At 44.5% G+C, this 26,709-nt stretch overlaps 1 protein-coding gene across 3 annotated transcripts in view; it reads right to left on the bottom strand.

The window, feature by feature from the left end:
• Positions 1-65: 65 nt before the first annotated feature.
• The window catches only part of EVL (Enah/Vasp-like), a 201,391-nt gene continuing 174,747 nt past the window's right edge, over positions 66-26,709 (bottom strand). For all 3 annotated transcript variants that reach the window (XM_063118041.1, XM_063118040.1, XM_063118042.1), the window contains 10 exons: positions 25,186-26,082; positions 16,786-17,006; positions 14,208-14,323; positions 13,299-13,359; positions 11,161-11,224; positions 9,040-9,106; positions 8,872-8,934; positions 5,142-5,208; positions 3,350-3,407; positions 66-722 (listed from right to left, as the gene is read on the bottom strand). In XM_063118041.1, the coding sequence (XP_062974111.1) occupies positions 685-722; positions 3,350-3,407; positions 5,142-5,208; positions 8,872-8,934; positions 9,040-9,106; positions 11,161-11,224; positions 13,299-13,359; positions 14,208-14,323; positions 16,786-17,006; positions 25,186-26,082 (1,652 nt within the window). In that variant the 3' untranslated portion in view covers positions 66-684. The remainder of the gene's footprint in view (positions 723-3,349; positions 3,408-5,141; positions 5,209-8,871; positions 8,935-9,039; positions 9,107-11,160; positions 11,225-13,298; positions 13,360-14,207; positions 14,324-16,785; positions 17,007-25,185; positions 26,083-26,709) is intronic.

Below are 26,709 nucleotides of genomic sequence, written 5' to 3'. Positions count from 1 at the left end.
ATGTCAATGATAAATATAAAGTTATACAGTGGAGTCCAGAAATGTAAAAGAAAAGACAATCAATGCCACGTGGACAATGAACAATTTATTACCAATATGAACACAGATACTGTGATGCACTGATGTACCGCTTTAATATTGTGATAGCTCTTGAGACCAGGGACTTGCTGGTTGACAGCTGGCATCTTTCAGCCTCCACTGGTGATGCCACAAATAAGATTCTGTTGGCAAAAAAGGTCTTCATTTACATTGCAGACTACCAGTAAAGTTACTTTGAAGTCATCTAGTAAAAGCGAATGGTTCACGTGTTTCCTTACCTACTATATACTAAAAAGAAAAATGTCATACATTTAAATAAGCAAATACAAAATACAAAAAAGGCTGACCAAATCTGATGTGCATTGTCAGATGAAATTTAAAAAATCCAGAAATTTAAACTTTTAATATTTTCTTTTTTAAGATTTTAAGACTTTTTTTTTTCTTTCTTTTTTTGTTTGTTTTAAATGAAGCAAATCCAGGGCAGCAGCAAGCTTCAAAGTCTGCTGAGTCTGCTAATAAAAAGGATTTAAGAACAAAAGACGGTGCCAGGTGTCCTCTTTCACCATCTCGCATGATCTCGGCACACTTAGAAATGATCCAGTTGCCTTTCATATCCTTTTTGACTTCCAGATGGTTCCATGGCCATTATGTTGTACTGATTCTACTCAACTCCTGCCTGATGGCTGAAAAGAAAAAAGAACAACGGAAAAAGCTGTAAGCCAAGAGTTGGGATGAAGGTGGGATATCATCACAACCTCATAACTAATCTATTTTTTTCTTCAGTTCATTCAACATTGTTTCATTAGCAGTTATGAAAAACTGTTTCAGCTCTTCTATCTCAGGATTTGGCTTCTTTCCAGCTTTAGCCGCCATTTTTTTTTGTCTAGCTGTTTATCAAAATCCTGATCACTCCCGTCCTCACTACTAAATGAAACCTTCGTTAAACGTGCAAATGAGTGATTAGAAGGATGAGCCCTCGTCCTGGTCCAGGTAGTTTTTCTTATCTTATTAATATTTTTTTTAAGTTTAGATTTCGGCATTTAGTTCGGCCGCTTAATTACCGGGCGGAAGTCAGCCACTTCGATAAATCTTCACTTTCTGACCCTTCCTTTTGCCTTAGCAATATAAGCGACTGCTTATAAATCTTCTAAGTGATGATAAACAAGTCAGATAACGTCTCTGCACTCCGACAAGCTAGATTTATTGTTAGCTAACTGAGCCGAGTTAAGTTGAAAGTGAAAGTAGTTTATTTTTTTGTTCTCCTGGCTCACAGCGTCGCAATTCAAAGCTTGCCCTTGGCAGAGATTTTTTGACCAGACATTTAGAAAGAATATAGTTCATAAATATTGCCGATCAGTTGAGATAATAACGCGTTTAGGCCTCTCTTGCGGGGAGCTCAAAGAAAGGCTTACCGCTCCATGGGCTGTCAGGCTCCGCCCCCCCTCATAACTAATCTAGAGACCACATACTGGCAATTGGTTGAGACCTCAAATGCAGAAGCAACATCGAAGCAAGGATGGTATAGATTAGATACCGGTAAACTACAGTGGACATGAAGGAGGCAAGTTCAGAGGGGGTACCCCAGAGCCTCTGCACATGAAGAAGTTCCTCTCTGCTCCTCTTAACAGAAAGCTTAACCAGGAAATAGCACGCTCCAGGACCAGCCTGAGATATTTTGCAGCCTGAAGTGAAGTATAAGGTTCTGCCCTCTCCTATTCCATATACAAAAGCCGACTAGAGTGTTTCTTCAATGCTGGCAATGAAACAGTAGCATTCATCACACCTGAATGTTAGAGGGGACTTACAGTGGCAGACCGCTTGGCACACAGCTCTCTCTTCTGACACCTTGGTGCTACCTCCCAGCATCTGATGCCTGAAGCAACTGCTTCACTCTACCTAATGGTAGGGCACACTCATTTGAATGTGGAATTTCCTGCCTTTGTAAATTCAGGTCTGAATTGTAATATGAGGTAGGTCACAGTTTTAGATATTTATTCTATGTGTGGTAAAGGAGCAGCCATCAAGGGTAATATTTTCACCCTGTGTTGTCCTGGAAGAGTGCCAAAACAAAGGTCTTCACTTTCCAACTAAGAATGAGCCCAGGCTGTGTGTTTAAGGCATGGCCAAAGCTGCTGCAAAAGGTAATATAAACATGGGCAGGGAACCTGTTTTTCATCAGATATGATCCTCTACTGTCCTAATGGAATTTATGTGGTTTTGGATTCATAAAAAAATCAGCCCAAGATGGAGGCAATGCCTTTTCCAAGTGTCTTCTGGGCTCTCTAGGAATGTTTACACCACAGACTTAAAGCTGGTTGACTAGTCTTTCCTGTTCCACGAGAAAGCTTTGAAACAATTCTGTGTGAGTACTGAGAAAAATATATATCTAATAGAGAATTCTCAGCACTCCAGTCCATGATTTCCAAGATTGGGCCATAGGGTGGGGAGGAGGAACTAGGGAGCTAAACTATTACAGATGTGTCACATAGATATGACCTACCTACCTACCTACCTATCTCTCTCTCACACACACACACACACGCACACATCCCACGTTGAAACTAAAGAATCTTAGTAAGTGCACTGCCTTGGGGCTGAACGTGAATCTGAGCTGACGTGGACCAATTCAGCCCACTTCAGACTGAATCCAGAACAGAGTAGAAGCATTTTGGAGTACCTTGGCCCAATGTGGGGTGGTGGTGAGCTACTATCTCTGCCTGCTGTGAGGCTGACCAGAACTCCATTGGGTTCTCTGCTCACCCCCTCCCTCCCTCCCTCCTTCCCTCCTCACCCCCAGAACCTGGAACTGCTGCTCCCACGGGACTTCGCTGTGTGTCGTTGATTAGAGCTGCCATTTTGAATGAAGTTAGGGGCTCTACAGTTTACCTTAATCTACAGTCGCAAACTACTAAAGAGCCATTTGCGACCGTAGATCTAGGAAAACTATAGAGCCCCCATCTTTGTGTAAAATAGCAGCTCTAATTGAGAACATGTGGATAAGGTAAGTCCTCCTGGCAGTCGGGGCAGCGGTTCTGGGGGCAAGCAGAGGAAGGTTGTCCGCTCAACTGGTGCCTGGAAACCTGCATTGGCCAACCTTGTTTTGGAACTGAATCTGGTGCCAAAACACCCCGAGTCGAATTGAGGCAATTTGGAGCTCCTGAATTGGCCTCCGTGATGAGTTGGGGGCAGGTACAGCCGTAAGAATAAGCACTCTAGAATTTAAAATTGTGAACATAACACACATACAAGGAAGGTTCTCCTATCCTTGCCTTTTAGCCTTTGCAAGAATGTATTTCCCCCAGCTTCTTACCATCGATTATCTCTTCTTTTACTTTGTGTAACTCTTTTACAACTTCCTCCAATATTTCCTAGAAAAAGAGAAGAAGAAAAAAGGAGTCAATTGATCAAAATTTATTCTCCAGCACAGGAAAGAAAAAAGCAAATCTCTTGCCCTGTTTTAAATGGAACTTCCCTGATCAGAGCACTCCATGGCCTGTATGTTGCACCAGGACTTCCTCTTTTGCTTTGTATGTGTAGAATAAAATAAATAAATCACTGAATCATTCAAAAATCTTGAATTCTTGAACCGAATCTGGATATTTGAGTGTAGAATATCTATTGCGCATTTTACATGCACATATCAGAAGAAGAAACTCTGATGCAACTTACAGGCTGATGCATCTAGGAGCTTAGGGGAGAGTCAGGGTCCATTCAGTCATTGCTCATTCCCTACAAAGAAAACACGCAGTCTGCATATACAGTCACGCATAGTGAGCGCACATCTTTTTCTGCATGTACATGCTGTGAAATAATTCTGGGTCAAGGTACTTACAGATTAGGGTGACCATATGAAAAGGAGGACAGGGCTCTTGTATCTTTAACAGTTGTGTAGAAAAGGGAACTTCAGCAGGTGTCCTTTGTACGCATGCAGCACCTGGTGAAATCCCCTCTTCATCACAACAGTTAAAGACCACATTACACCAGTCCTTTTACAACTTCATTGGCTGCTAATCCAGGTCCGGGCCTGATTCAAAGTGCTGGTATTAACATTCAAAGCCCTAAACGGCTTGGGGCCAGGTTATTTGAAGGGATGCCTCTTCCCATATGTACCTGTCCAGACCTTAAGATCATCTACAGGGGCCCTTCTCCGTGAGTCCCTGCCAAAGGAAGTGAGGCAGGTGGCTACTAGGAGGAGGGCTTTCTCCGCTGTGGTGCCCCGACTGTGGAATGAGCTCCCCAGAGAGGTCCGCCTGCGCCTACACTGTACTCCTTTCGTCACCAGCAGAAGACCTTTTTATTCACTCAGTATTTTAACACTTAATTTTAACTTAAATTTAAATTTTACTGTTCTAATTCTGTATTTTAATCTTATATCAATTTCTGCTGCGTGGTTTTATCCTGATTGTGCTTTTTATACTGTATTTTGTATTTGTGTTTTGGTTGTTTTATTATGGTTTTAATTCTTGTGAACCGCCCAGAGAGCTTCAGCTACTGGACGGTATAAAAATGTAATAAATAAATAAATAAATAAATAAATAAATAAATTTCTGTCATCTCTACCAGGAGCAGAGATCATTTTTCTTTCTGAGACAGACATTTCATGAACTGGGGTACTTTCCAAAAGTAGGCCAATCCATGTTCCCTATGGATAGACCATAGGTCAATATCCAACTGTGTCATTCTGTTAGCGCCTGACCATGCGCTAGTGTAAAGTAAGTTCTGAACTAGGCACAAGAGAATCCAACTAAAGTCATGATTGCACAACAGGCCGTGCATAACAGGTTGCACAAATGCCATGGGCTTATGGCATAGAATGATTTGGTGGAGCCCCACGCTAGCGCTAATTGAGTTTGTAGAATGGCATTGTTGGATGCTGCCCAAAGCCCAGCAATAGAGCATGCAGGAAGCACCAGGTGGCAGGAGATCAGGCAGACATCCATCTAAGAGCCTGCTAAGCCACTGCTGATCAAAATAGACAATACTCAGCAACAGGCCTGACCTGGAAGGAGACAGTTCCCTACTTAGAGCAAGCAACTGCTTTTCTTGGAACACCACAAGAACGAATCAATGAATCTACACTGAAAGACAGACTCCCAACTCACTTGCTTCATGCGATCAAAATCTAAGGTGTCCATTGCCACGTCATTGCTGCTGCTTGCTGGCTTCATCCTTGAGAGAGATACAGAAGGAAAGAAAGAAAGACAGTCTCTACTGTGTTCCAAAGCTACCAGCTCTGTTTTATTAAGGCATGGTGTTAGAAATTCCTCATTACGCAAAGTGGTACATAAAAGCAGGTGGAAGCCCAACAAACAGCTCACAAGTAGTTAATTGCTTTGACCCTCTTGCATCATCCATCAGCCAGCAAGGTCTTACTAAGCAAGCGGTGTTCAGCCATATGCACCATGCGTCGTTGCAAAAAAACCCTCCCATTTCAAGCTTGAAAATGCACTGGGAAGGGGGAGGAGCAAGCTGAAACGCATCCCTGTACGTGAGGATTTTAGATCTGTAATGCTAATCCAGATAGTTTCCATGACTACTTTATTGCAGAGCCTTTCACTGCCGTTAATAATTTACTATGCTACGTTTGCAGAGGCTTCCAGGCTAGGATGGCTGGTGGCTGTATTTTTCAAATGCCCTCTCCTCTTCCATGCACACCTGTCCTTGTTTTTTCTCATAAAACCAGCCGTGCTTTAGCCACACACAGAATGATGTGCCAACTAAAGAGCACTCACCATCTGTGCACGCAATGCCAGCTTCTTTTATTCAGCCATTCTGGTCAATATCTGAGCCAGGGGGACCTCATGTGGACAAGATTGTGCAGTGCGCAAGCAATGGTCTTAGATCTCTGTCAGGGATGAGAAGAAGAGCCAAACCAGGCCCTTGTCTTTATGGCAGTGCTTTGGTGCCACGAGGTACCTGGCTCCCGCACTTGCATTCATTCCTGGCATCAACATGGGAAGGAACGCAAGTGCGACTTCCCCCTCTTCAAAAGTAAAAATGAAAAAAATGGCCGGGGGGGGGGGGAGAGGAGCGAGGCAGCCAGAGAAGGACGTGAGGAGAGGGGGCAGGGACTTGGGGCAAACCACCTCTACTCCCTCTGGCTGCCCGTTCCGCCCCCATTTCTTTTTCTTATCTGTATCTGCACAGCTGTGGAGATACAAATAATAAAATTAAAAAGGGGGCGGGGAGAATGGCCCCGGTCCTCTCCTCCCCCCGTTTAGTTTTTTTTTTACTTTTACAGAGGCGTGGGGCCGCCCCCATCCCTGTACAGCCCACAGCGACCAATCAGGGGGCGCCATGGGATTTGCTGCCAAAAAGGTTGGACGTTTTTGGAGCGGGGTTTTTCAGGGTTTGCCCCCGGATGGCTTCGCAATGGCAGCTGCATCATGTAGATCAGCCTTCCTCAACCTGGGGCACTCCAGATGTGTTGGACTACAACTCCCAGAATGCCCCAGCCAGCTGGCTGGGGCATTCTGGGAGTTGTAGTCCAACACATCTGGAGCGCCCCAGGTTGAGGAAGGCTGATGTAGATGACGTGCCGCTACTGTGAAGCCACCCCGGGGCAAACCCTTCGTGTAGACAAGCCCCAGATGACCTGGAGGCTGCCTTGACAGCGCAGGGTTGCCTCTGCTTTATGGGAAAAAACCACGCTTTTTGCTTCTGCGGGTGGCGTTGGGTAATCCCGACGCAGGAGGCAGCACAGGCTTTCTGGTGGCCATTCGGCCCATTGGGCCCACTCCCTGCCTTTTGCCCGGCTTCTGGTGACCTATCACAGGTCGCCTTCCACTTAGGAATGCCCCCGGTGTAACACTGGAATGAAGACAGACAGAGGAAGAGCCAAAGTCAACTCATTCTGGCAGGAAAGGTCAGGGTCAGTCCATGACTTTTCCAGCATTCAGCTTCGTGGAAAAGCCCCGCTGTGGCTGTGAAGCAACTGCTGCATTGTATAGTTGACACAGCGCCACCGCGGGGCTTTTAACCCTTATACACAGCCCCCTGGTTGCATGATGCGGGGTAGGCTGTGTGGTGAGCACAGACAATGTGCTAAAGCCATTATTTCACAGTTGCCACACCATGTGAGTCACCAGTGAAATGTCTATAGTGAACTGAGTATCAGCTCCTGACTTGTGTGAGCGGCAAAGCATTATGATGAATCCTCCTGCCCTGATAAAATGCAGTGTGCTACACACCCGGCAACCCACCTTGAAACCCACAGGGTTCTCTCACATTTTGGGGGGCCAGTATCCAATGAAGGAAATCCTCTTGCGCCCATTTTGAAACTTGAGTCTCCTGCCTTCTCTAGAGTAGGTGCCAATGTCGGCTTTTAGTCTCACCTGAGCAACCTTTGCTAAAGGCTGTGTAATGGTCCGGAAAGATCGGTAGGCATTTATTTTTGCCATTAGAAAGGCACCTGGATTTCTACCAACAGTTGTTTGTTTTTGTTACAAGTACAGAAAAGGTACTTACCCCGAGGTAAGTCAATCACACACACACACACACACCCCAAGTTGTGGTAACTCGGCCCGCAAAGGGATAAATCCAGTTGCTGCCAAATGAAGTGCTGAACTGGACGAGGAGCGGCAGGGGGCACTGCAAGGAGCGTTCAGGCGTTTTGGCGCTCTTTCAGGGAAGCTCTGAAGCCTTTTCAAACAAGCCACACAGAACCAAAGCTGCTGGGTTCGGACATCACAACAAACTATCCTGAACAACCCAAGAACAAACAAGCCGAGGGCAGGGGCAGAACCAAGGATAACCTTGCAAAATGTTGATATAGAAAAGGGTGTTTAATGAAGGATGCCTGCGCCTTTCGGACAAAAAACTTCCTTCCTCAGGGCTTATTCAACAAGGTTTTTGCAGTTGTCTGCTCAATGAAGGCAACCTTCATTAAACCCTTTTCTATATAAACATTTTGCAAGATTGTCCTTGGTTCCGCCCCTGCCTTCGGCTTGTTTTTGTCACTCCCTCACCGGGTTTCCCTTCTCTTCCTGCAACCCAAGAACAAGCCATGAGTTCTCAGGGTGGTTTGTTAACAACCTACACTTTCACAGTTTCACTCTGAAACTAACAAGGGTGATAACCCAAGGTGGGCTTTCATGTCATGTGAACCAGGTCTGTGTGTAGTTTGGTTTGCAGATGTACTGAAGTATTACAGAGCCAAGTACAGCTTTGTATGTTTTATAGAACTGAGCAGGGATGCTTATATTGGCCGTGCCTCCAACAGTCCTGCGTGCACTTCTCTGCCCCCGACATCCACAACTGCACCCCCCCCCATGTTGAGCAGGGAGATCTAAAAGGGCTTCTACTCATACTTATGTAAATGCAAGTAGTCCCCCCCTTGCCCCCCCGGAAGCCTGACAAACCAGGGTCCACCACACACTTAGAGAGTCCTGTTCACGTTCAAAGTGACCTTCACACCCTGCTGCTCAATCTGGCAAGATGGCGGTGCTGTTATTTGAGTTTACATACCCTGTTCAAACAGACTATGTAAACAGGGCTGTAGTATCATATGTTCATGAGTGTATTCCCTATGTAAGCCTCGCTGAGACCAGCATTTGTTAAACAGCGGAGCAGAGAAAATGGTGGCGAGTTGCAAAAAGGTGGTTAGCTGACGAATGAATAACAATTACATGGTTTTTCAAAGGAAAAGCCAAAAGACAACAGAGGGAAGGCCGAGCAGTTTTTTCAGTACCTAAAGCAGCCTTCCTCAACCTGGGGCGCTCCAGATGTGTTGGACTGTATCTCCCAGAATGCCCCAGCCAGCAGAGCTGGCTGGGGCATTCTGGGAGTTGTAGTCCAACACATCTGGAGCGCCCCAGGTTGAGGAAGGCTGACCTAAAGGATGGTTGGAACTGAATGGGGCTCTTAGGTTCAGGACTTCTCCCCACTGATGGGTTTCTATGGCAATGAAATGAAAGAGGGCATGACATGAGTACATGGAGAAGCATCATGCGCAGAGTCCAATGCATGCAAGTGACCTACAAAGGATCCTCTGCAGCTCACCTAGAGAGTAATGAAGTGACAGGTTTTTCCACAGAGTTGCTCCTCTCCCAAGGCTTTTTCCCAGCATCTGTTTAAAAACAAACAGCAGCAAACAATAAAAGGTGTTTGATTGTGGAGGAGGAGTCTGGGTGTTGTTGGCGAGTTGTGTGTGTGTGTTGTTGGTTTTCTTTTCTATATTAAAACAACAACACTGATTTTCCTATACAGCTTCCTCCCTCCCAAGAAAACAGATGTTCTAGAGAGATAAACCCAAAGAAACAAATCTAGGCTCAGAGTAATGACAAGTCTGCTAAATTGGGAAACTATTAATAAAATTGGAACAGTGGCAAAGAAGGATCCCTTTAGCCAACACTGAGAAAATTAATTCTGCTTGCTTTGGGCTAAACCAGACAGGAAATTCTAACTTCGGCCTTTTTTAAACAGCAGCAAGGGAAAAAAGTATAAGAAATATAAACATGAAGAATACAGCTTAGAGCAACTTGGGGCCTCCAGATGTGTTGGAGTGCAACTCCCAGCATGCCCCAGCCGGCTGGCTGGGGCATGTTGGGAATTGTAGTCCAACAGAGATTGGGAAGGCTTAGCTTACTAGTAAGTTTAGACTTCTTGTTCCCACACTCATCTCTAATATCCAAAATGGAGACTCTGGTAACATAGAAATGGAAGGGAGCAATGTGGAAGGTTCAGGCTCAGGTGGGGTTGGGGGACACCACCTCCCTGAACTGACCTCTGATATTAGCATGGCGCCTTCTTGCATGCACTGACTCCTTTGAGGTTGGCCCCTTCCACATGTCACTAGAATGGGGTGGGAATCGGTCGTGGGCTAGAAGCTCCCACACGTCACTGCAAGGATGTGCATTGGCCTTATTCCTGCTCATGCACAGAGCTCTCACAGACAAACACGTCTTAAACACACAGGGGTGGGGAAGCGGTGGCCTCCGGATGTTACTGAACTCCAACACATCAGGTCCAGCCAGCGTGGCCAATGGTCGGCTGTGACGGAGCACAACAACCTCAAGAGGGCCCGTATGTTTCCCCATTATGGTCTTAAACCAAAACGGTTTGGAAAACATCAGGGCGGAAGAGCAGGAGGCAATTTTGAGTGAGCAGGAATGGGACTTTCTCTCTCCCCCCCCCCTTGAAAATCTGCTCTAGTGGGCCTCCTAACCCTCTGGAGCAGATTTTGAAGGTGCTCAGGGGGGTGGGGGGAATTTCCCCTCTTCCAGTTCCACCGACAGAACTGCTTCTGTCGGCGGAAAAACTTAATTAGATTTCACCCTTAGGAGTTAACCTCCCGGAACGCCTCACTGTAACTGATTCTGTGTTTTTCAGGATATTAAAGTTAAGAAATTAGACAACCGTAAGCAGTGGGAAGTGGGTTTTCTATCACACAATACTCTTTAAGCAAATCACCAAGCGATGAACAGCCACCTGGCCCTTGCTTAACAACAAACATGCGAGGAAATAAATGGCAGCACCTCTGGCCTGTGCAGTTTTGCGCACTTGGGTTGCCTTGAAATCAATGGGATCTCAGCATACTTAAATAAATCTTACGCTGAATGGCGATCTGAGTATTTCATTTGTCTTCCAAGGAGAAAAGCCATTTTTGTTGGTTGACATAGGATGCTTTAAGTTACGGAGATGGTCAAGCCCCTGACTTATTGAGCCTGGGACATTTAGTTATTAATTAAGTGTATATACCGCCCAACTGGCAAATGCCCCCAGGGTGGTTTACAAGCATTAAAAAAAAATCCAAAACAGCAATAAAATAACAACGAAAACAATAAATACAACAATGAAAATATTAAAATATTGAAACATTAAAAATAATAAAGAGCCAGCAGTAAAGTTAATAACCAGAGCAACAAATTAAAGATTAAAACTAGCTGGAAGAGGAAAGTCTTAACCTGGCATCTAAATGTATAAAGTGAAGAAGCCAGGGAAGAAGGACCTTCGTCCCTTGGAGAGACCATCCAGAAACCTCTGGCTTTCTGCCACTTCTGTGTTCTGTGGAGTACGTTCTTCTCCATCTCCTGCTTGTTCAGAACCAGAAGAGTGAACTCAGATTCCACCACTGAAGTAAGTGTTTTTGAAGAGAAGACAACAAGTAACAGAGCTGAATACCTGAAGAATTCTGCTGCTGAACGGGACCTCGTGTAACAGGTGAAGGGGAGGTGCTAGCATCTTCCTAAAAAAGAAGCAGCAGCAAATCAAGTTGCAGTGTAACATTTCAGAAGAACTCATCTTTCACCTGCAGTATCACAGCCAATAAGCCTATATACACCAGTTGCTGGGGAACATGTGTAGGGAGGATGCTGTTGCACCTGAGTCCTGCTTGTGGGTTCCTGGTCGACAGCTGGTTGGCCACTGCATGAACAGAATGCTGGATTAGATGGACCCTTGGTCTGATCCATCAGGGCTCTTCTTATGTTCTTATGTTCACTTTAGCTGCTGCATCAGGAGCAACTCTTGTCACATGAATCCTCCTACCCATAAATATCAGCAGCAAAGCCCCCAGCTAGGTTTCCTTCCCCTCTGCAGGGTACCACAAACCAGGACTCTTGTTTGGTTTGTTCTTTTCCACGGAGTTCCCTGCCCAAAGGAACCCATTTCAGTCCCAGCCTGCCAGAAACAATATAACAGTATTTCACATGATTCCATATGAGTGTTTGTGTGTGTATAGAACTATATTTTATATAAAAGCCATGAGCAGGGGACTGGACTCGATGACCTCATAGTACTCTTCCAACTCTACTATTCTATGAAATCATGTTTGCATTCTTTGCTGCAAGAATAGAAATTTCCAGCTCTGTGGTTAAATAAAGACAGTCTCCCTGGGAAACATAAGAAGCTACATGAAACCAAAAGGGAAAAGCGCTAAAAGCAATAGACAAGCAGGAGAGAAACTATTCTCAGAAGTGCTGACATTTATTTAGGCCCAATATGTTGGAGAAACAAGATAAATCGGTAAATAAGAGAGTAAAGAAATTCACTTTTGCTGGTAACCAATTGCCCCTGAGGGGAATTTTTTTTATTTCCGAAACACATTGGGCCTGAATAAAGGTTGATACTAATGAGAACAGTTTCTCTCCTGCTCATTTCTATGAGTCTTATATCAGTCTTATATCAGCTCAGACTATTGATCCATTTCGTCCAGGGTGTGTACCCTGGCAGGGTCTCTCCAGAGTCTGATCCATTTAACTGGAAATGTCAGGGATTTTACCTTTGGCATTCAAAGCATGAACTCCACCACTGAGCTATGGTCCTTCCCTGAGATGTTTGTCAGGAATGAAATATACTTTAAAAGTGCAATCAAAATCAAGGGTACTGGAAAAAAGAACATTTTGGCCAGCACATACAAGATAATGCACTCCGCGACCACTAACCTCTCACCCTTTCTTGCAATTCCATATTGTTTTAGTCTCCTATGATCACACCAAAAGTGTGTTTGATAGCCCAGGTAGCCTCACTCCTGTTGACCTTCAAAGCTTTTCACGGCCTAGCTCCTGCCTATCTCTCCTCTCTCATCTCACACTATTGCCCCGCTCCTGCTCTCCGCTCCTCTGATGCCATGCTTCTCGCCTGCCCAAGGACCTCTACTTCCCTTACTCGGCTTCGTCCTTTTTCTTCTGCTGCCCCTTACACCTGGAACGCTCTTCCAGAACGCTTGAGAACTACAAACTCAATCACAGCTTTTAAAACTCAGCTAAAAACTTTTCTTTTCCCTATAGCTTTTAAATATTGAGTTTGTTCTGACTCTTTACTGTTAGCTTCACCCTACCCGGTGCCTGTTTACACTTCCCTGTGCCTGTTTGCATTCTCTTTCCCTCCTTATTGTTTACTACAACTTTATTAGATTGTAAGCCTATGCGGCAGGGTCTTGCTATTTACTGTTTTACTCTGTACAGCACCATGTACACTGATGGTGCTATATAAATAAATAAATAAATAAATAAATAAACAAATAATAATAAGATAAGGGCTTCTGATTGTGTGTCAAGGTACTCACAGATTAGGGTGACCATATGAAAAGGAGGACCGGGCTCCTGTATCTTTAATCGTTGCATAGAAAAGGGAATTTCAGCAGGTGTCATTTGTATGCATGCAGCACCTGGTGAAACTCCCTCTTCATCACAGCAGTTAAAGCTGCTAAAGTATAGCTAAAGTGACCAGTTACAAAAGAGAGCAGTACTCCCCACATCTTAATGGGGCTTTGTGAGGCATTTTTCACTGCTGCAAATTCTACAGAGCGTTACACTTACATTTTGGCTTTCCTCTTCTTTCTTGTCAGCTGGCTTGTCCGTCTGTGATGCTGCTTTCCTCCTTAGGACAGAGTGAAAGAGAGACTATAAACCGGTTCTTTGGAAAGGTGTTCGCTGGCCCTACACTTCAGGAAACCAACTAATTCATATGTGTAATTTCCTCCAACATTTGGAATTTTGTGTGTGCGAAAGGCAAAGAGCAGCAGGTTGACTTTCTGGAAAAGAACCCACACTAGTTACTCTGCTTGAAGCAACACTGACATTGAGAACAGTAGAGTTAGGACAGATCCTTGCTTCGAAAACCTCCAAGGAAAGCCACTCTGGTCTTGTTACACTTGAGGCCAGCTTATCTGAAGGAACGCCTCCTCCCATATGTACCTGCCTGGATCCTAAAATCATCTTCAGGGGTCCTTCTCCATGAGCCCATGCCAAGGGAAGTGAGGCAGGTGGCCATCAGGAGGAGGGCCTTCTCTGCTGTGGCACCCCGGCTGTGGAATGAGCTCCCTAGAGAGGTTCGCCTGGCACCTACACATTATAGACTTTTCGATGCAATCTCTGCATTGCTGCTCAGTTTTATCCTGGTTCTGCTTTTATATTGTGCTTTTATATTTGTGTTTTTATACGGTTGTTTGTTTTGTATTTTGAATTTTATTTGACAGTTTTAACTTTTGTGAACTGCCTAGAGAGCTTTGGCTACTGGGCGGTATAGAAATGCAAGAAATAAATAAATAAAATTACACTAGAGGTTAGCAACTGGAGTCCCCTGGACTGAAGGAGGCCCTATCCCTCACTCCTCTCCAGGCTGCTTGAAACTGTTGAGAAAGACAGGCAAAGGCAGTGCTTCTCACACAGATAAGGGAAAGCATTCAATCTCTCAATTACTTGTAGGCAGGAGCCAGAACCACCAACCTTTTTGCCAATAGTTTATTCATTTCTTCCATTAGTCCTCCTCCTCCACTACTTGTTCGATTGGCATCGCTCTTGGAAGCTCCACTGGGACTAGAACCTCCTGATACATCCTCTGGCTTTTAAGACAGAAATCAGCACTTTAGATCTCCTGGACTCTAAAGATCAGACTTCGCTGCTGAGCAGAGAAAGATGGCACAAAATCTAAGGTATTAAGGGCAACCGACATTTTCAAGAAGACAATGGGCTCATCTACATCAAACAGGATATTCCATTATGAAAACGGTATGAAAGCAGTATATAAAAGGCAGGAGCCACACTACCGCTTTATAGTGGTATTGAAGTGCACTGCAGGGTCTACACTACTGCTTTATAGCAGCCACTGTTGGGGGCCATGACGCATCTACACCAAGCAGGATACAACACTATGAAAGTGGTATGAAAGCGGTATATGGTATGAATCAATGGGCCCCAACAGTTCTCAGTGCACTTCAATACCGCTATAAAGCAGTCGTGTGGCTCCTGCCTCTTATATACCGCTTTCATAGTGCAATATCCTGCATGGTGTAGATGAGCCCAATGGTTGATACACAAGAGCAGACTGCTTGTGGATATACGGTGTGTGTGTGTGTGTGTGTGTGTGTGTACATATATTACACACATTTCCACTGCAACAGGTCTTGATGATATCCAGCTAACATGTTATTTATTTATTTTGTTTGCTATTGTTACCTGCATAGTATGTGTGTTGGGAATGAAATAATGTGATGTATGTCCAATTTGCAGACTAAACAACTGAACCCACTGATTTAGTCATACTTACAGTAGAGCCACTGAAATCAATGAGACTTAAGTTAGTCATGATAACATGTCCCATGGGTCTACTCTTCAGTATGACCAAATCTGGACCCAACCCAATAAAACCAGCCCAAACATATATTGGGCCAGTTCACCACATCACGATAAACTGCCCTGAAAATAAGCCATGGGGGGTTGGCTGTTCATTTGCTAACCCACGTTACTCCTGACAGATAGCCAGGCGCTCTAGGGCTTGATGGTTCTTGCTTCCCCCTTGGTTCTCCCATCCGTCCCCGGCACGTATGCCATGGGCCGTTGTGGCATAACCTCAGCAGCCTACTCCACAAATGAGTGCAAATGTGCTCGTTAGCAAGTAGAATTTATTTTGTACATTTTTTCCACCTTAGGGGAGATTTGTGCAAATTTACCTCTTTTTTTTTAAAGCTTTCAGGAAAATTTGTACAAATAATTACTACGCTTTAGCAAATCTGCACAAATCTCCCCAAAGGTGAAACACATACACACACACTAAATTTGCACAAATAAAGTTATATTTGCACGATTCTCCCCAAAGGGGTGGGGGGTGGGAGTTAAATTTGCACAAATCTCTCCGAGGGTGAGAAAAAAAGGGTGCTGCTGTCTAGGGAGGCGACAAAGTGGAAGAGCAAGTAAAGTGACTTGTGCCATTTCAAGATGTAATAGAGAGGAGATATCATTAGTGACCTTTTCATCACCACTCTTATCAGGTGGCTCTGTAGCCCTTTCGGATAAGCCACGCACAAGACACCATGCAGGGTTCGCACATCACGAGAAACCACTCTGGATACAAGCCACTCTCAACAACAAGCCATGGGTCCTCTTAGCCCTGCTAAGAATCTCCACTTGCCTGAATCCCCACCATGTGCGCTTTATAGAGAAGTACAAAATACCTCCTTTTCCACACTTTTTTGCCTTCGCCGTAGCTACATCTGACAGCTGTCAAGGGTTGCCACAGTTAGGGCAAATAAGAAAAGGGAGTGGCATGTAGCTCTCTGCAAAAAAGAGTCTCTAGGATCCACAAGCCACCCTGCAGGAATCAGTCCGGATTCGCATAACACAACAACCCACCATGTCTTGCCTCTCACAATGGGTTGTTGTGCCGCGCGAACCCAGTCCACATGAACATACTGTAAGCCCTGCTGAGCTAAACTCAACTTACTTCCACATTATAGCCGCAATCTACAGTGTGAATGTGACACATACTTTTTTTTGGCCTGACTTCCTGTGCTTTGAAAATGGGTTTTCCTACATGGCATGGGAGATGCTGAAGAACACATGGCCAGTATCCGACAGGGGTGCTCTGCCTCCATTGGTTCTGTTGAGCTCGTGGGAGTGACCATTTGTGCAACGAGGCTTTCACACTTCTAAAAACAACTCTGGAAATGAGTAGAAATGCTCATTTCTGTATCACCACAGGTCAGCAGCGCTGCTTTCTGCCACCTCCACTGACCTGCCCCATTCAGGAAATGGGCATTTCCACTTCTCTCCGGTTATTTTAGAAGCGTGACAACCTCACCGGGCAAGCGGTCTCTCCACCATGTGCACAGGCACAACAGGACACTTACCCAGAGACACAAAACATGCAGGTGCTGTTCCTTGCACACACATCACATGAGTTAATGGCAGCCAGTGACCTGCCTACACCCATCTGAAGAAAATTCATGCCAGACGTGAGATTTAAGAACCAGGATTTCCCGGTCCCAACTTGAGCATCTAAACCCTATGCCACAGCACGTGTCCTTACCCGTTGTACTCTCCTTAGTTTGGCACCAGCCAGAGCCGCCGCTAGTCCTGACACTGACCCGTCATCAGTGCTAGTTCCTCCACCCCCTGCTGGCAGTGGGGGAGGAGGAGGAGGCGCAGTTCCTGAAGGTGGGGGCGGTGGGGGCGGTGGAGGGGGCGGTCCACCGGACGAAGTGGGTATTCCGGCAGCAGCAGAGGGGTGACCTGGTGGAAGAACTGGGCCTGGAAACATAAAGAAGAAGAATCCAGGAATCACAAGATATTTTCTTGCTCATATTCCACCCGCCAATTGCAGCCTGTGCCAATGACAGGTAGTAAAAACAAAGGCCAGGAGAGAAATCACATCTAGAGTTCTCACAGACTGCCAGATGAACAATATATGCTGAACCCATCAACCATACACTGGCACCCCATTGGGCCTCTTGAGAAATAATTTGGGCCTTGAGTAAGCCAATACTCATACACCTCCCTCCCACCTCTAGATACACCACCACTAGTCAGCGTATCTTTCTCTAATGTTTTGCCTCCTGATGCTTCCTTTGCTTTGGATTGTGATTTTCCCTCCCTCATTCAGCTCTGATTTTCTTTTTTGAGTTACTTTGCAAGCACGAAATGAGAAGTCTTCTTCTCTCAAGGGCTCGGTATTATTCACTTTTTCTGCTAGATCTTGCTTTTGTTTTGATCTTGCATGATGGAACCTACATGGAAGTAAGAAATGCTTCCTTGGCACCGTCAGGTTTTCATTTTGCACCTGAGTGATGGCCCACATCACTCTTCCTGATCCAAAGAACCCTTCCCATGTACTGGACAGAAAATGGGTGAGTCAGTTCACAGGCTTGATCACTAGAGTGGGGAAGTGATGAAGAAGGGAAGATGACTGGATTCAATCCTCTCAGTCCTGCAAGAGGATGATTAGCAGAGCCAGCGTGGCTGTTCACACAACACACTAATCCACACTAGTGGTTGAGTGTGGGTTGTTGAAACGTGGGTTGTTCCTTGAACCATGGCTTAGTGTGCTATCTGAACCCAGGACATCTTCCGCAAGGTGACTTGTTAACCATGCAGTGTGGTTGGTTAAGCACCCTGAACAACCCGACAACAAACCATGGGTTCTCAAGGTGGGTTGTTTGAGAAAAATAAGTCACGCGGCATTTTGAATAGGCCACACTGCAGAAAATGTCTGGGGTTCAGACAACATGCTAATCGATGGTTCAACAAACTACCCCGATTCAATAACAATGCACACTCAATCGCTGAATGTGGGTTAGCATGTTGTATGAACCCAGTCAGTGGTACCAATTATCTGCTTGCCAACCCATGATCATTACAAGTGTATCAGTACTGGATGAACCCTACATCCGTGCCATACTATGTTTTTTCACCTGCAGAAATGGATCCAGATGGACAACTCATGAGTAGAAACGTCTTTCCATACACAAATTGCCCTTGCCCAGACTGAGGTCAAGCTGGAAATTCAAACTGACTGTGCAATTCTATGTATTTCTACTCAAATGTAACATGAGACCCGTTGAATTCAATGGAGTTTACTCCCAGGATTGTAGCCTAAATTGACTATTGCAACAAGCAAGACTCTTAGCTGCTTGATATCTATAACGATTCCTGTTATGAAGGTTGCTGCGATATACATGAATTGACCCCATAGTTAAGAGTTCTGACATCTTTAGAAGAATTTGACAATTCAACAGTGGAGGCTGGTGGATCCAATGTCAGTGGGGTAGTGAATCTGCTCTGGGTTTCAGAACCAATCAAAACTCTAAATGAGCTATTCCAAGCTACACCTCGGACAGGTCCTTTAGAGTTCTGATTGAAATTTGGAGTGAATTCACCATCCTACTGATATCAGAACCACCAGACTCCACTGCAACCTGACAACAACAACAACAACAACAAAAAGAGCCCAACAAATTTCAGATGAGAAAAAAGGAGAAACAAATTCTCAGGATGCAAACTCTTTTTATTACAAAACCCAACACGTTTCGGCCTGTATTCTCTCAGAACTCTCTGCAGAATTCTCTCTAGTCACCATTGAGACAATTATCTTGCTAGAGAGAATTCTGCAGTCATCTTCTAACAACTCCCTGAAGGCCTTTGAGAGAAACGCATTGGGCATTGTAAGAAAAACGTTTGCATCCTGAGAATTTGTTTCTCCTTTTTCCCAACAAATTTCAGTAGGCAGATTATACCAGTATCTCCCACACTTCCCAAAGACCAGAATTATTTATGTTGCAAAGCTACGAAGACATAGGTCCTGGCAAGAAAATTCCGATTAGAATGTCAGACCATATGCAGGCAATTCTAACAGAGCCATAGAAAGACCCAAACTGAAGGGACCTGAAGGGTCACATTACATGTGGGACATGATGCGAACATTGTATGTGCGGGAAGCACAGCTGTTGCAGCACCAGTTATGCACGAGTGCTTCAGACAAAGGAGCAGTACAAGGATCCCATACACAGGTGAAGAGGGGGAAAATGAGTTGTTCAATTCCATCCCATCTTTAATTATACTAATTACACACCCAGAACACTATTCTTGAAACACTTCTCTCCTAGTCTCCATCTTGATCCATCCATCAGTCATGAAGTATGTCCGTTCTAAAATTTCTGGAATATTGTTCATGCATGAAAATTTCTAGGTCAGTCTTCCCCAAGTTAGCGTCCTCCAGAATGCTTTGGCCATGCTGGCTAGGGATGATGTGAGTTGTAGTCCAACACATCCATAGGCACAAGGCTGGGGAAATGTTACCCTCAAGTGTCCGATCCCTTACATTGGATAAGTAATCTAGACTTAAATAATTGAAAGATGTGTCCACACAAGTCTTCCTAAATCCCTCCAATAAAGCGGATTTCAAACATTTTCCTGCTAACTGAACCTGATTTCTTGTCCAAACATGTGTACACTTGAGGCATTTTACTACTTTTAAATTATATATTGTTTTAACTTAGTTTATGGTTTAATTTGTTTTTAGCTGTGTATATTTACTGTTTTATACTGTATGTTTTTTATCTGGACATCAGGGGTCTAAGATATGTGCAACACCCCCCCACCAAAACAAACAACCCTCAAACCCACACTTAATAACCCACTCAAATCTACGTTATTCCAAGTTTATGAATGGCCACTTGCTTTGTCACCTTGGGCAGGTCAGACTTGCTTCCAAGTGACCAGGTGTGGGGCACTTTAAAAAAGTTGGCTCTTTTAGGTGACAAAGTGCAGCCAGTAAAATGTTGATAATAGTAGCTTCGATAAATGTATTTGCAGGGCTACACCCCACTCCCTCCAGTTTAAATAATCCATTTTTCTTAATGATGAATGACAAGAAAAGCTTTCTTCATTTTCTTTACAGTCGTCTTTTATGTTATACCATGAACAAATATTTATTTTCCAATACTTGATGCCAACCGCCCACAACCACAATCTTTTCCTGAGGCTGAATATGCCTGATTTGGAACACCATCCCAGCTCCTGCAGCACCTCTTTAAATGTGTTGTGACTGAAATAATGTCTTTTTAGTTCTTTTTTCTGAACGTTGCTCCATTTTCCCCCATCCCCAGCATTTTCCTTAAAATATAGTAATTAGATCTAGCTGAGATATAATGAATGCCATGGTTGTAATAGTACTTCCTGGTTCTGAAAATCACACTGTTACAACGCCTCACATTTCTGAGCAAACATGAGCAGTTCTGGAAGGAGTGAGAGAAGATTTTTTTTAAAAAATTAAATATACTGGTGTCTTTTCCCCCCCTTGCAAGCACTGGCTATTGTTCAAGCTTGCAGACTACAATAACGTAAAAGTAACTTTCAGCAGCTCCACTACCTAGCTTACGATTCTCCATTCTGCATATGTGCATTTTTCCCTAAGTGAATTCCTTCTCATATGACCGGATTACTTTCTTCCTGTCTATAGCTTCCTTTCTTTTGTCAGTTAAATCACTTTGAGCTCTAATCTGCTATAGTGTTTGAGATACCTCCTAATTTGGGGTTATCTTTCAATCGATAAAGTATACTGTTTCCTTCTCCATCCAAGCCTGCATTACAAAGGTGATATAGATTTACACTTAACAGAATGCAGAGCCCTCCAAGTGAAAACCTCTCTCCAATTTCTCTCTTCAGGCAGTATCCAACCGCTAGCGCAATGAGAAATCATGGTTTCAGAAACATTCAGAAGCAAGTGTCAACACTCATTTCCATGACAGGTCAGGTCAGAATTAAGCTCTCAGAATGGAGTCCTGTTCATCTGCTCCGTTCTGAAAATGAGCGCTAACATTCATTTCCAGGGTTATTTTTGGACCCATGAATTCTTGTGGCACAAGTGTGTGATTCTATTTATGCAAGAGATCCAGCGGGGGCACAGTGGCAGTATAGGATACTGCCCTTTGAATTTAGTTTCTTAGTCTACTGTCTGTGCAACAGCCTTTGGTTGTCTTCTGTGGCATGTATTTTCCTAGCTTATTTAAGAGAATGTCATACTAAAGCTCAGAGTTTGCCTACAAGTAGGGTGGCTATTTATGAATCAGAAAGAGACAGACAGACAGACAGACAGACACACACACACACACACACACACACACACATACACAGAGAGAGAGAGAGAGAGAGAGAGAGAGAGAGAGAGAGAGCGAGCGAGCAAAGGAGGACAGCTATGTGCAAATGCAATTTAGAAATAATTATTACAATTTAAATAGAAATACAGTACATCTCACCACAGTGTGGACGACTCTGACAGGTGACCAGTGTGTCTGCCTGTTCAGTCTGCTGTTCAGGAATGGGCAGCAGTACTTATGGTTAATTATCTTTATACTGGGCAGCCTTTCAAGTAGAGGATGCCTTCAAATAGAGGACGGTCCTCTAGCAGCCATTCAAACAGAACTGGAAAAGCTTTTTCGGATGTGCTTTGTCCCCCGCAGCCCCGGCATTGGAAAAGTAGACCTCCCTTCTCCCTCTCTATGGTGAACTGCCCAGTTCCCCTGTAGTTCAGTCATAGTTCTCTGTGACCTGAGTTGGACAGGTTGCTTATCTGTAACTGTAGTCCTTTGAGTGGTCATCTATGAACTCACACACATGGGTTATGTGCCGGCACAGAACAGTTATCCAGAACATTCTAGAGCTGAGCAGAGCTTTTGGCTGGAGTCGTGCCCACCCTCTCAATGCACACTCCAGGGTGTGACTCCTGCTCCATCTCCATTTCCAGGTTGCTGTGATGACCAGTGGGACAACCTGAAGAAAAACTGTAGATGATGCTGTAGTCCTACCTGAATGGCTATGGATGTGTTGGGGAGCCGGGAGATAAGTCAGGCATCTTGGCACCACAGCCAAGCTGTGTAAGAACAACTGACAGGCTCCATGCTAGAACAGGTGCTGTGGTGGGCAGGTAGATGTTGGCCAGCCCCTTCAGGAAACACTTGGGGGTGAGTAGAGGTCATTGGGGTTGGTGCCAGCATGGTGGTGACCTGTCATCATAGCAGTAAGGTGGGGGAAACTGGGAGTAGTAGGAAGGACAATGATCATCAAATAGGAGGTTGCGATGGTGGCACAGGAAGCTGCCCGAGGAAGTGCCCCTTACGCCTGGAACGCTCTTCCAGAACATTTGAGATCCACAAGTTCAATCACAGCTTTTAAAGCTCAGCTAAAAACTTTTCTTTTTCCTAAAGCTTTTAAAACTTGATTTTGTTCTGACTTTATACTGTTAGTTTTACCCTACCTTGTGCCTGTTTGCTTTCTCTTCCCCTCCTTATTGTTTTATTATGATTTTATTAGAGTGTAAGCCTATGCGGCAGGGTCTTGCTATTTACTGTTTTACTCTGTACAGCACCATGTACATTGGCAGTGGAATTTCCCTTCTTCTGATACTGATTGAAGCACTGTATTTATTTATTTATTTATTTATTACATTTTTATACCGCCCAATAGCCGAATTGTATCTCATCAGATGAGTGAAAATAGGGCTGCAGTTTCTCTAAAACTGGAGGAGCCCTTCTCTGCATCCCACCAGCACAACACATTCACTATGATGGGACAAGGGAGAGGGCTTTCTCTGTTGTGGCACCCCGACTATGGAATGCCCTCCCCTTGGAAGCCAGAATGGCACCAACACTGATTTAATTCCAGAGCCAAGTGAAACATGGCTTTTTAACAAAGCTTTTAATGGTTGAATCCGCCAAGTTGGCACATTGTTTTAACTGTTTTAATAGTTTTACTGCTTTTAAGTTATATATTGTTTTAACTTGGTTTATGGTTTAATTTGTTTTTAGCTGTGTACATGTACTCTTTTATACTGTATGCTTTTATCTGTACGCCACCCTGAGATCTTATTGATATAGGGCAGGATATAAATGTTTTAAATAAATAAAATGGGAGTTGGGGACCTCAGCCAAGGTGGCAACACTAGAGAAGATAGCTTTTGCTGTGAAGGCAGGGAAGTCGATAATGGTGAGGGGGCAATGGTTCGTCATTGATTTTGATCCTACGGCGTTTTATTTGTGGGTGGGTGGGTTGGTCCTGTCCCTGTCGCCATCAAGTGCTGATTTAGGCCCATTAGCCCCAGCCACTGATCCTGATGTTTCAGAATTGGGTTCGAGTGCCAACGTCAGGGGCAGATCTTGAGGCTCAGTTAACTCTGGTTCTGCTTGCAGGATGTTTTTGTCAGTATGCAGGGGTAACAGCACCATGGCTCCTTCCATAAGGATGGAGCTGAGGTAAATAGTAGAGAGATTGGTGGCACTGGTTTTGTGCAAAGAGATGAGGCAGTATGAAGTGGCTGGTTCTTTGCTACTAAATCTGTGGCCCGTAGGTCCTTCTCCCAGGATATGAAGACGAGTCATTCTGTTATGTCCGGCCTGGCCTGTAAAGGCCTGGCAATGCATGCAGGAGACAACCCAATGTCCTTCACTCGAGTGATGGTCTGTCAGTGGTATCTTCCTGCCCCATCAAGTACACTTCTTGAAGCCTGGAGGCCATGTACCCCCGAGGGGGATGAGACAACCATGAGCAAAATACATAAAAAATACAGGAGGGAAACAAATGATGAGGATCAAGGAAAAAGAAAAAGGAACTCTGCACAGCAGTTCCAGGAGGTGGAAAACCAGAGATTATTATTTTTTTTAATTAAAAAAAAGGGGAGGGGGAGAAAGAAGAGTAATGAAATATGGAGAATGTTCCAAACACTGCTGATCACTGCAGCAGATGAAAAGGAACAGAGTGAGAGCCACGCTTTGGAGCATGCACAGAAGGGATGGGTGGATTTCCTTCCAAAAGCTCCATTCAGCTCTGGAATGTTCCAAATGACTTTGGTGTGCAGTTGCAGTTGCATAATCCATGTGCATGAATCACAGAGTCACAGAGACCATGAAGAGGAAGGGCTCTTTGACAAATGTAAATCCAGAGCTCTGCTGGTAGTGTCAACATAAACAACAACACTACTTAGCTTTAGTGTTCAAAGTGCACACATACATTACGGTAATAAGCCCTACACCAACCTTGTAAGGTAGCCCAGTATTATTGAGTTACCTACTGCAGATGGTGGCTTGTTTCATTGACTTCATAGCATAAGTAAGATTTGAACCATAAAGATAATTATTTTCAGCTCAGCATCTTAGCTGATGCACTACACTATTTTGGGTAAGCCCTGTTTACTCACCCTAAAACATATTCAACTAAATGTGTGTGTGTGTTGGGAGGTGACATCTTCATGACGGGATCTGTCCCCAACCTACAGGGACAATTCAGTGAACATTTATTTTACTTTATTTGTTTCATTCTATTTATAAAAAATCCACAACATTAAAACAACAAAACAGCAAAAAATGCAATAAACAAACATAAAATAAAATAACCAGCAGTAAGATTGATTGCAGCAGTAACTAACCACTTATAAATGCTTGGGTAAACAGATGTGGCTTAGCGTGGGGGCCAAATGTTAATAAAATTGGTGCCAAGTGGCATTCCAAAGACAGGATGCCACCCCTGAGAAGGCCCTGTCTCACATTACCTCGTGATGTACGACCCCAAATGGTGGGACAACTAGATGGGCTTCCCCCTCCCCCCAAATCTAAGAGCACAAGGCAGGCAGGCACATGTGTAGGTTGGGAGCAGAGCTTGCCTCAGTGAATATGTAAACAGGGTTTAGAGCTCAAAATCAGTTGTGTGCTCTAAATTACACCAGTTATGAAATTCTCTGAGTTGTAGCTTCAGTCCTATATTTAACTATAGGCAATTAACTTTGTTTCTGAATGACTGACAGAAAGATGGGGCTTTATAACTAACCAGCTGAAAGATAAAGCCATTGTCAGACTATGGATTTTGACTTTTATTGTAAAGGACCAACACGGCTTGCTATGCTTTTTTCGTTTTAAGTTATAATTCTTTCAAACCAGGTACTTACTCAAGTGGGAAATGGTTGATGAAGTCATGTAAGGAGGGGTCCTCTTGGACAAATTCACCTCAGACACAGCAGCGTAATGAGGAGGTAATGAAACAAAGTGCGACATGGATGGATAGAGTTGGTGTGGAGAATGACGCAACTGTTGGGAGGGCCGAGAAAAGGCCTGCATATAGGACCCAGCCGGGCCGGTTACAATGGGCAGATGTGAGACAGGCACGGGTTCTAGGTATGAGAAAAAGGACTCGTCTGTTCTCTTTACCTGGGTCCTAGAAGAGCTTAGAGGAATTTGCGTGGCTAAATGTTCTTCGCGGCGGCCATTCAGACCTAGTTGAGGTACATTTGCTGAGGCATCTTGGACCACTGTATCTGTAGGCCTTCGGATTCTGCCATTTTGGGCAGGAATCACGGGAAGGACTACTGGAATATGGGGCTGCAGGACCAGCCCCTTTGGTACAGGGGACGTCAGGGTCACAGGAGGAGAGGAAGACTGAGGAGAATATGAGAGAGAGGAACGTCTGAGAGGCTGATGAGGGGTGAAGGGATAATGGGAAGCAGGGGCAGGAGGAGGCGATAAAGAGATTTGCTTGGTGCTCCGTGTCACGGTCCGGTGGCCTGGCCAGGCCGGAGGAAAGGAAGGGCCTGGAGATGGTGGGCACTCGGAGGCAGGATGCCGGTGGCAAAGCAAAGGGGACTCTCTGGGCCCATGAGCGGATCTGAAAGAGGCTTTGCTAGCAGGCTCAGGGAGAGGAGGAGATGCCGATGAAATAACTTTGGCATAAGGAGGAGGAGGAGGAACGACAGCACCAGCGGAAGTGGAAGCATTGTAGTTACTGTAGTCAGGAGGAGGAGACTGGCAGTGGAAAGGGGAGGAAGACACTTTTATCTGAAGGGTGGAAACTAAAAAGGATAGAAAAAGGAGAGGAAAGAAGAGAATAAAATGGGTTGGTACTGAGGAATGATAGAAGGTATTAAGGTTAGAAATGAAAAAAATAAATCAAAATAAAGCCATAATAATAATAATAATAATAATAATAATAAAGGATTAGTGCAAATGTAGGTTTTAAGGATGTTCAGATGAAGTCAGAAAAGTTGCTAATTCTTTTAGTTCAAAGCTAACATGCAACACAGCACAGCACTAGCCTGGGGACTACCGAACTTTTTAACCAACTACCAAACAGCCTTTGGTCAATCCCCACCTGTCAAGAACCACCCAGCCAAGTCACTTTTCTGTTCGTCAAACCATTCATGCTCTGTTGTCACAGGTTCATGGAAGTTCATGTGTTATCATTTATTATACTTACACCCCTCTTCCTTTTCTAAAGTTCAGAGCTGTTTACATGAAGACCCCAGTGGCCCCTTCATTCAAGCACCAAAGAGTCCCACACTTGCTTTGGGATAATAAACCTAGAGCACCGGGTGTACCTCAAGTCTAAGAGCATCTGGTGATTTACCAATAGTGTCCCTGAAACCACACTGATGAAATTGATCCCCTATATGCTGAGGGGAAGAAGCCATTGAGAAACT

The sequence above is a fragment of the Elgaria multicarinata genome, chromosome 2 (genome assembly GCF_023053635.1).
Source record: "Elgaria multicarinata webbii isolate HBS135686 ecotype San Diego chromosome 2, rElgMul1.1.pri, whole genome shotgun sequence".
Lineage (NCBI taxonomy): Eukaryota > Metazoa > Chordata > Lepidosauria > Squamata > Anguidae > Elgaria > Elgaria multicarinata.
The sequence above is the reverse complement of the archived record's forward strand: the minus strand, read 5'-3'. Positions and strand labels throughout refer to the sequence as shown.